General features: G+C 44.7%; 1 protein-coding gene across 2 annotated transcripts; it reads right to left on the bottom strand.

Moving 5' to 3' along the window:
- Positions 1 to 69: 69 nt before the first annotated feature.
- LOC108931231 (ADP-ribose glycohydrolase OARD1) lies at positions 70 to 4,221 on the bottom strand. 2 transcript variants are annotated; one of them, XM_018746891.2, is made up of 5 exons: positions 3,962 to 4,221; positions 1,518 to 1,674; positions 1,313 to 1,371; positions 1,071 to 1,183; positions 70 to 892 (listed from the first exon to the last, which is right to left on the bottom strand). In XM_018746891.2, exons 1-5 carry the CDS (start codon positions 4,019 to 4,021, stop codon positions 790 to 792), a joined length of 492 nt encoding a protein of 163 aa, XP_018602407.1. In that variant the 5' UTR covers positions 4,022 to 4,221; the 3' UTR covers positions 70 to 789. The 2 variants fall into 2 exon arrangements, with proteins under 2 accessions (XP_018602407.1, XP_029103322.1); XM_029247489.1 differs by lacking the exon at positions 3,962 to 4,221 and adding an exon at positions 3,703 to 3,955 and having other exon boundaries at positions 1,518 to 1,698.
- Positions 4,222 to 9,780: the final 5,559 nt, after the last annotated feature.

Genomic DNA, 9,780 nt, shown 5'->3' on the forward strand with positions numbered 1-9,780 from the left:
GTACTCATTAAAATTAACCACTGTGTTTCTGCTTGGATCACATGCACAACCCAATGTCTTGTTTCTGGACTCTGCATTTTAACTGGTATTTGTGACACAGTAGATCAGTCTTCTGAGTTCCATAGCCTTCCACCCCCTTCCCAAAAGGCCCCATGACTTCAGATGCAGCAGGTGAGTGCTGGTCCCAGGGTTGAGACAGCCAGCTGTCCCCCCCTTTCAGCCTGTAAATGGACACTATTAACTTAGAGACACACACAGACACAGAATATAACCAAAATTCAGAGTCCTTTATCAAAGAACAGGAACAGAACCCCAAGAGTAACAGATAAGCAGACAAAAGCAGGGCAGCTGGTGGCATTTTTACAGTAAAGAGCCACCGAAATAGGGTTTCAGAGTACTGCTGCATGGTGTTCTTCACAGCAGCGAGAGCTCAGCTCACTCCACACAAGTCATCACGCAATTACCTGTCAAAAGGGGTGCAGTCTACAGAACAAAAACTGTAAAGTCCGAGTGCTGATACAAAACTTCTCAAACATGTCAAAGGTCACACATCTCCTGTGAAACTTAAGTGCTAGTGCACATGTGAATGCAGCAGAACTCACATGGAACTATGGATGTATGTGTCTGTAGGGCTGCGTAAGGCTGATGACAGCCCAGGAGGGATGGTCTCTCTCTCTCTCTGTGTGTGTGTGTGTGTGTGTGTGTGTGTGTGTGTGTGTGTGTGGCAGCACTAGGTGCTGCTCCCACAAGGCCCGTGTCCTGGAATGAGTGCTCAAGCAGCCCCGGCTCTCACGGAGCGTACACTGTGATGGATACGCCGGTATCACGGAACACTTCCTCGACCATGACGGACACCTGGCGCCAATCAAGGCGATCGAGACCACATCCGATCCTAGACGGAGACACACAAAGTGGTTAATGTGCCCAGTTTGCATGCTTTGCAGTCTAGTTTGGCCATCTTCTGTTGGTGTAATGCACTCTTTATACTGTTCTCTGACATGTGCACTGCTCTGGAGAAAAGCGTCTGCTAAATTAATAAATGCACCTGTACCGCTGCGAGCAACACGTACCGTGGCATGGAAATGCTGGTGACACCATTCTGTATGCAGTGAACCCTCATGGCCTCCAGGCTCCTCCTCAGGCTGTCGTAGGTGGGCTTCTGGCTTGCTTTCCTCTTGGTCACCTGGCCAGGCATTTGGAGCAGGACAGGGACCTGTGCTGAAAACCTGCTGGACGAGGACGCCCATCACCGCTGCCTGGCCCCACCCTGAGCCAGCAGAATCCCTTAGTGGCGTCGTGCCGCGGCTCTTACCAGGTAGTACACGACGCGAGAGTCCCGCTTCAGCACCGCACACTCGCCAGTCCTCTTCTCTGTGTGAAACAAGGGCACAGAGCATCCACTCACTGGCTGTTTGGCATCACGTGCTCTCAACTGTTTGCATTTGTGTGTGAGAGAGGGACACAGCGAGAGAGAGAGCGATGGGGAGGAGGCGAGATGCCATAAGGCTCCGACTCACTCTGTGCCTTCAGCTCCTCCACGCCACCGAAGCGCTTCTTGAACTCCACGGCAATCCCGGCGCCCATGCGGCAGTCCTCGCTGATGCAATGCGCCAACGCCTCGTGGGGCGGGCACGTGAACAGGTCCCCCTTGACGCAGGACAGGCTTCCCTTGAGCTGCGGGCACGGGGATACGGGACACTGAGAAAACACAGCCGGTAAACCTGAGCAGACAGGGCAGCACTGCCTGGTGGTGACGGCTCAAAAGCACTGTCTGGGCCTCAGGCCTCCATGCAGAAGGGCGACTGGAGCACAAAATTCCCGGTGCATCTCGAAGCAACACTATACTTTACAGTGTTCTTTGCAGTTTTAACATCACAACACGCAGATCTCAGGTTTACACTATTTTACGCAGTTCTTAAACACTGTGCAAACAGTAAAGACAAACTATGGAGAAGTGGGCCTAATGCTTCATTCATGAGTTTAAACTTATAGTTGGCAATTGTGAAAAAATATGGTGCCTTAAAATGAAATTACTTTGTTTCATTTTATAAAAAAATTACACTTATTACTTAAATTTAACCAAAACAAAAATAATAAACCCAAACTAACCCTGCTAAGGCATTAAGGGCCATATTAATTACACTCACAATTACATTCATTACAGGAAAACACAGTTACTGAAATACAATGAATAACTACATTTACATCTATTCATTTATCAGACACTTTTCCCTGAAGTGACGAACATCTCATAGAAAATACAATGTGTTCATTACATTAGCAGAAAGAGACACTTAGATACAGACGTGTGATTGCAGTCAGTTTCCTTCACCATATGAACCAATGTTCATCACATGAGTAGCTGCGTAACTTTATCCAAATATCGATGATTCCTACCTAGTAATTTTATATACATACACACATATATATATATAGAGAGTACATATAAACATTTGCAGTACATTACAGGAGTAGTTACGTGATGGTACTTTCATTGTTATCCAAGTTTACTTCAAATTACCAAGGTACAAATAAGACAAAACTGAAACAAATAAGTTTTGCATACTTCTTGTTTCAAGGTATGTAGAGTAGAAAGTAGTGTAACTGACTGTAAAACTGTCCATGCTCCATGTGCAAGAGTGTATGTTGCACTGATATACAGATGAGAGTGCCTGACTGTCTAATGCCGTCAGTCACCTTGGGTAGAAAGGGAGCTAAAGGTCATCTAAATCAGCTAAACACTACAGCGTTACTGGAAGCTCCATTTGAGAAAAGTGGGCGTTTAACGAATATATGCAAGCGTCAATTTCAGAACTACAGGTCGCGTAACATTTACAGTAATTTATAGCGTGACTCGTGCACACTTTCAGAATAACGGAAGCTATACAGGAGCGCCTGCTTTCCATGGACAATTAGGTAGGTTTTCTTAGAAGACTCAGTGCCATTTTTAGGGTGCAAAAAGTGATGGCCCACGAGAGAAAGGAGCACAGTCCAAACATGGACTAGCGCCAGCTACTGGGCAGGAGTGCTGAGCACTGATTTCAGGAGCAAGCGCACACTTCCCTATAGAACAGGGCAGCGGGTAGTGTAGTGGTTACAGCCAAAGGTCGCAGGTTCAATCTCAAGCTGTAAGACCCAGCGTGAGCAAGGCACTGACCCCAGTGAAGTTACCCAGCAGTGTAAGTGGGTAAATAACTAGTAGCAGCAGCTGTGCACTGCACGTCACTTTGGAGAAACGAGTCAGACAGCCAAAAGCCATTCCTCCACCTCCGAAGCCACGTGGCGGTCCTATCACAGGTGCGTGGCGGGAATTCTTCCGCGTGGAACGACACACACACACACACAGAGAGAAAACGTGACTTGAGGATTTTGGCTGATAGAGTTCTTCGCAGAATAATTCTAGCATGAGAATGCACAAGGGCTTCTCTCCACCCCCCTCCATTTCATGTTACTGAAGGGCTGAAAACAAAAGTGTCACAAAGACTGAAAGAAAGAAAACACAACGAGGCACTAATCTGTTGTTAACATTGTTGTAGTGCGGTAATAAAACTTCATGCACACAAGGGGTGGGAGCTGCTGGATGCTCAAAATGGTAGGTAAGCATAGTAACCAAGACTGAAGAAATTTAATACTAAGTATTACTGAAACAATACAATTAATATGAGCAAGAAAGGAAAACAGCAGCAGTTGTCTCACACTCACTCAGCTGTGTGTCCATTGTCACACACTCCCTTTCTCACGTGTGTGTGCGTTTCTGCACCAGTGCGGTCATTGTTACACACTCCCTGCGAGCACAGGCACAAACATCTTCGCGTTTCTCAAGTAGCGCAGCAACTGCGACCCGCTCCCTTCCTTTTCGCTCCCGAGCGATCGTTCACACATTCAGCTCCAGGGCGTTATTGTTATTGTTATTACAGTTACATAACAGTAAGCGCTGTTCCAGTACGGCTTCGAGTCCCACCCGAGTTTTATCCTGTTTCGCCGGCCCCAGCACTGGCGGCGGCAGCTCCGCGGTCTCCATCAATTAATGTCAGTCAGCGAATGTAAACTTGTATGGCGCGTTCGCTCCTGACAGGAAACAGCTGTCATCGATCACCGCCTCTTGTCGTTCACCATCGGCCCCTCTCTGTCCTAGTTTCACACCTTTCCTGGTCTTATTCCCAAACATTTAAAATGCGCACAAATGACGCTTGTTTGTTTGCAGAGCGGAAACACGTCAAGTAAAGCTATTTCCGCCGGAAGTCGCGGCGGGTCGATTATATTTCACTCTTTTGCGCCAGAGCTCAGCGAGCGAGCGGGAGATTCACGGGAGGAGCCAGAGGAGGCATTTCGCCTTTTTTTTTTTTTTTTCCACCAAGTGACACTGCGCCCTCTTCCTCGTCCATTTTAACATTTCCTAAAGCCATTTATTTATTTATTTATTTATTTATTTTTTTTAATTGAACAAATCACACACACACACACACACACACAATACCAGAACATTAATTTAATCCAGAACAGTCAACCTAGCCAGGGGGAATAAGGAAATTATAAAACACTCCAATAACCAAATATTACATCAAGACCTTAAAAATATCACAATAAGAAACAGTCTTAATAGCCTTCTTATTATCACACTCCTTGATAGTGTTAATGTACTGCTTAACTTTAAGAAAAACAGAAAATATAGGCTTTTTATTAGCAAATTTTGACCTGTGTATATGATATTTAGCCAAAATGATTAATAAATTAATGATATAAGCCTGTTTTTCTGTGTGCTTATCAAAATGGAAGAACCCAAACAGTACACATTCATAATACAAAGCAAAATCCTTACACAGTTTATCAATAATACATTTTGAGACATCTCTCCATAGCTGTTTGGTATAACGGCGGTGCCAAAAGAGGTGAGGCACCGTCTCTGGGCGAAGGCTACAAAAAGAACAATTTACATCAATCCCCTCCTTGAATTTTCTAAGAAAATGCTTGATAGGATAGAATTTGTGTATAATCCTGAAAGAGATTTCCCTAACCTTGTTGGTTAAGAAATATTTGTGAGTCAACAGCCAAACTTTCTCCCATGGGACCTCGTCAACAAAGGAGTTCCAATAAGCAGTGACATAAGGTAAGGTGGCAACTTCATTCCGAAACAAAGACCGAACCGCTCTGTTATTATTTCTGAGAGACTGCGAAAAACAGATCCTTCCACATCGAGTATCAACTGGGTTCGCTATAGAAACAACAGCAGGGTAAGAGACACCTCCAAGCAGAGTCACAGAACCATTAGGAATAGCCTGCATTACCAGGCCAAACTCTTCCTTTGTGACATGAAATCCAAAACATGATATAAAGTCAGTGTAACTCATGAGAACTCCTCGTGAGGTCATCAGCTGGCCCACCAGAAGGATATTTCTGTCAAACCAACTCCTTGAAAAGATACTCCTACCCTTCTGCAGGATCTCACTATTGTTCCAAATATAGTACCGGTGCGGAGAAAAGTTGTGCTTGTAAATTAGTTTCCAAGCCAACAGCGCCTGTTTGCGAAAGGCTGACAATTTAACAGGTAACTTCTCTACGTTATAATTGCACATCAGAAGGAAGGAGAGACCGCCGAGTTGGTCAAAAACAAATTTCGGAATGAAATTCCAGATGGAGGCATCATGTCTCAGAAATTGCCTCATCCAGTTAATTTTAAGAGTCATATTCAAACTAGCAAAGTCCAAGAAATCAAGCCCACCGTTCTTATATGAGTTGACAACCACAGACTTCCGGATATAGTGGACACGATTTCTCCATAAGAAATCGAAGAGCATCCGGTCTATTGTTTTAGCAGTTTTGCTGTCTAAATGTACCGAAGAGGCAACATAAGTGAGCCTAGAAATACCTTCTGCTTTGGACAGAAGGACCCGCCCTTTTAAAGACAAGTCCATCTGCAACCAAAGATTGAATCTGGTCCTTGTCTTCTCAATCATGGGGTAGAAGTTAAAAGCAATTCTGTCCAGTGGATCCTTAGTTATCCAAATCCCTAAATAATTCACCTTTTCTTTAACAGGGATGCCACTAATTGATGTTACAGGACAATCCTTCAAAGCAAGCAGTTCACACTTTTTAAGGTTAAGGCACACACCCAAACCTTAGAAAACACTTCAATCAACTCAACAGCAGGTTGCACCTGCGAAACATCTCTCAAGAACAAAGCTGTATCATCCGCAAGCTGAGTTATAATAAGACTTCTCCCTGCAATAGAGATACCCTCCAAACTACTTAACTTAATAAAATGACAAAAGACTTGAGCGACCAGAAGGAAGAGGTACACAGAAACCGGGCACCCCTGCCTAATACCTCTTTTAAGAGCGAACCTTTGAGAGGTGCCATGACTCAACTTCTCAGAGCTGTTACCATTTGTATAGAGGGCTTTCACTGCGCTACAAAAGTAATTACCGAATCCAAAACTACGTAAGCAATAAAAAATAAAGGGGTGCTAAGCAGTATCAAAAGCCTTGTAGAAATCCAAAAACACACACACACACACACACACACACACACTTTCAGAACCGCTTGGCCCATACAGGGTCACGGGGAACCAGAGCCTACCCAGCAACACAGGGCGTAAGGGACACACCCAGGACAGGACACCAGTCCATCACAAGGCACGCCAAGCAGGACTCGAACCCCAGACCCACCAGAGAGCAGGACCATGGTCCAACCCACTGCACCACTGCACCCCTCCAATCCAAAAACAATATAAAGCTATCATCAGCAACAAAATCAGAATAATCAATGAGGTCTAGGACCAATCTTATATTATTGAAAATATGCCTGTTACTAATAAACCCAGATTGATTTTCCTCAGTAACTGAATCTAACACTTGCTTAAATTTTCTGGCAAATACTGTGGCAAAAATTTTATAATCATTGTTAAGTAAGGGGGGGTGTGGTGGCGCAGTGGGTTGGACCGGGTCCTGCTCTCCAGTGGGTCTGGGGTTTGAGTCCTGCTTGGGGTGCCTTGCGACGGACTGGCGTCCCGTCCTAGGTGTGTCCCCTCCCCCTCTGGCCTTACGCCCTGTGTTGCCGGGTAGGCTCCGGTTCCCTGCGACCTCATCTGGGACAAGTGGTTTTGAAAATGTGTGTGTGTGTTAAGTAAGCTAATTGGTCTCCAATTGTCAAGCAAGAGCAAGTCTTTTTTAGGCTTAGGAATTAAACAAATTACGCCTTGCATCATACTAGCGGGACGAGCAGTTCTAGCAATGCTGTCTGAATAAACCTCAAACAAAAAGGAAGCAATTAACTCAGGAAAGAGCTTATAAAATTCAGCAGTGATCCCATCATTGCCCGGTGACTTATTATTTTTAAGGCATATAATGGCATCCATAATTTCCTCCACAGTAATTGAAGAGTCACATACTAATGCTTCATCTTCACTAAGGCAAGGCAAGGTGCCGAGATATTTAGAAAAGGCTGCCAAGTCACCCTCACTAAACTTGGATTCGTACAATGTGGAGTAATAGTTATAACAAAAGCTGGAAATCTCCTCTGGGTTACTGGTAACACTACCCCCGACGTTCAGCTGAAAAACAGAATTAAGTTTAGCTCGTGACTTCTCAAGCTTAAAAAAATATGCAGACATTTGCTCCCCATGCTCCAGCCACTCCTGTCGAGACCTTACAAAACCCCCCTCTGCTCTTGCTTTGTACACATCATCTAATTTGCTCTGTAGCTCAAGTATCCTTAACCTCTCCTCATCCGATAGACTCCCAGGAGGTAAACTGGAAAGGGTAGTGATCTCTGAAACAATCCCCTCCTCCAAAAAACATCTAGATCTGGATAGCGAGCTGCTGTATTTTCTCAAAAATTTCCCAACTTCAAACTTTAAAAGCTCCCAGTTACAACTAAACATACCATCCCTCTGGGCTTTGTCCCAGTAATGGGTGATCAGCCTCTTCAGCTTTGCCTTCACTGAGTCATGTTTAAGCAGGGAGCTGTTCAGCTTCCAGTAAGAAGCCCCTCTACCGCAAGATGCTCCAGCAAAAAAATTTATGCTAATGAAAACAGCCTTGTGGTCAGTCAATGGAGTTGTCAAAATATTAACAGTAACGCTATTTTTATCTAACACCTCAGAAACAAGCCAGAAGTCTATACGTGACTGTCTAGAGCCATCTCTGTTGCTCCAGGTGTATAGCCTATCATTCACATACTTCTCCCTCCATATGTCAACAACATTAAATTTTTCCATGAGAAGTTTCAAAGTAGATTTCAAGCATGAAGGATGATCCGGAGGCCACCTATCCTTAGCCTCATCCAAAACAACATTAAAATCTCCTCCTGTTAACAAATAAGCCTCCGGATACTTGGACAGCCAGTGTACAGGTCTCTCCTCCAACAAATTAAGTAATTGATCATTCCTAGCTTTAGAGTTAAATCCATAAATGTTAACCACAATCGCAGTAACGCTATAGCACCTTATGACCAAACAAATGAAATTGCCATTAAGATCACAGTCAGAGTGCAGGACCTTACCCTCAAAATTGTTTTTTTAGGCAAGAAACCCCCACAGAGTGCTCCGACCCATGGGACAGCCAGATTTCCCCACCCCATTGTGATTTCCAAAAATTAACATCACTAGCAATAGAGTGTGTCTCCTGAAAAAAAACAAAATCAGTTTTCAAGTGCTTAGTAAACAAAAACAAGGCTTCACATTATGTCTCAACCCCCTGGCATTTAATGACACAACCGAAAAAGACATAAAAATACAAAAATAAATAAAAATAGAACTTTTAACCTCTATCAAGTCTAAAACTCTAGAAAATGAAATAAGTAGGTCAGTAGAATAAGTAGCACCACAGAATATGTCAAGTTATACGAAAAGAAACTTCCAGAAAAGTTCAACAATAATCTAAGTTGCATTAAGTGACATCTCCCACAATATAAACTACACATTCCAAATCAAAGTTATCCAGCAATTTAAAAAAAATATCAGAGGTCCATAGAAAAAATTATGGCCCCTACCACACACACTTGTCCCATACAGGGTCACAGAGCCTACCTGATAACACAGGGCATAAGGCCAGAGACACACCCAGGATGGGACACCAGTCCATCACAAGGCACCCCAAGCAGGACTCGAACCCCAGACCCAGCAGAGAGCAGGACTGTGGTTCAACCCACTGCGCCACTGCGCCACCACACCCCCTTGGCCCCTACCAACAGAGTGCAAATACTCTGTGCCTGCTAACAGAACTGTTTAATAAGGCACATGAGAAAAACAACAATATCCAAACTGTCCAACAAGTCATCCCGTGAGAACAATCTCGCCTTCTCCTTGAATGTAAGCTCTGGCTCCTACGAAGTAGGCTGTCTTCCCTGCTTTCCGGGCCTTCTGAACCTCTGGCCAAAGCCGGCGCCTCTTCTCCCGATCTTCCTTAGAGAAATCCTCCTTAAACTGCAGGCCATGGCTCTTCAGGTAGGAAGAAGTCTTAGCAGCCCTCCACACAGCATCTCTGCACACACGTGACGTGAACTGCAGGATGATCGCCCTGGGTCTTCCACCGCCATCCATTTGCCGGCTCTTGCCTCGGCGAAATGCCACGTCAACAGCACCAACAAGCTTGTCCTTCTCGCTGGGTAGGACATTCTGGCAAATCTTCAGCACCTCCTGACGAACATTCTTTTGGGAAAGTTCCGGAACCCCCAACAACTTCAAATTCCGCCGTCTCATATAATTTTCAAGATCCTCCAATCTCCTCTGCACCAACCTGACAGGCTGCTCTTCTCTTCCAACGCACTGCTCGAGGTCAGAAA

Source organism: Scleropages formosus, chromosome 2, assembly GCF_900964775.1.
Source record: "Scleropages formosus chromosome 2, fSclFor1.1, whole genome shotgun sequence".
NCBI classification, from domain to species: Eukaryota; Metazoa; Chordata; class Actinopteri; order Osteoglossiformes; family Osteoglossidae; genus Scleropages; species Scleropages formosus.

Coding starts and splice junctions, on each gene's coding strand:
- LOC108931231 (XM_018746891.2), bottom strand. CDS start 4,021: ATGGAGACCGCGGAGCTGCCGCCGCCAGTGCTGGGGCCGGCGAAACAG. Junction 1,675..3,961: donor CGAAACAGGATAAAACTCGG/GTGGGACTCGAA, acceptor CCGTGCCCGCAG/CTCAAGGGAAGCCTGTCCTG. Junction 1,372..1,517: donor GGAGGAGCTGAAGGCACAGA/GTGAGTCGGAGC, acceptor TGTTTCACACAG/AGAAGAGGACTGGCGAGTGT.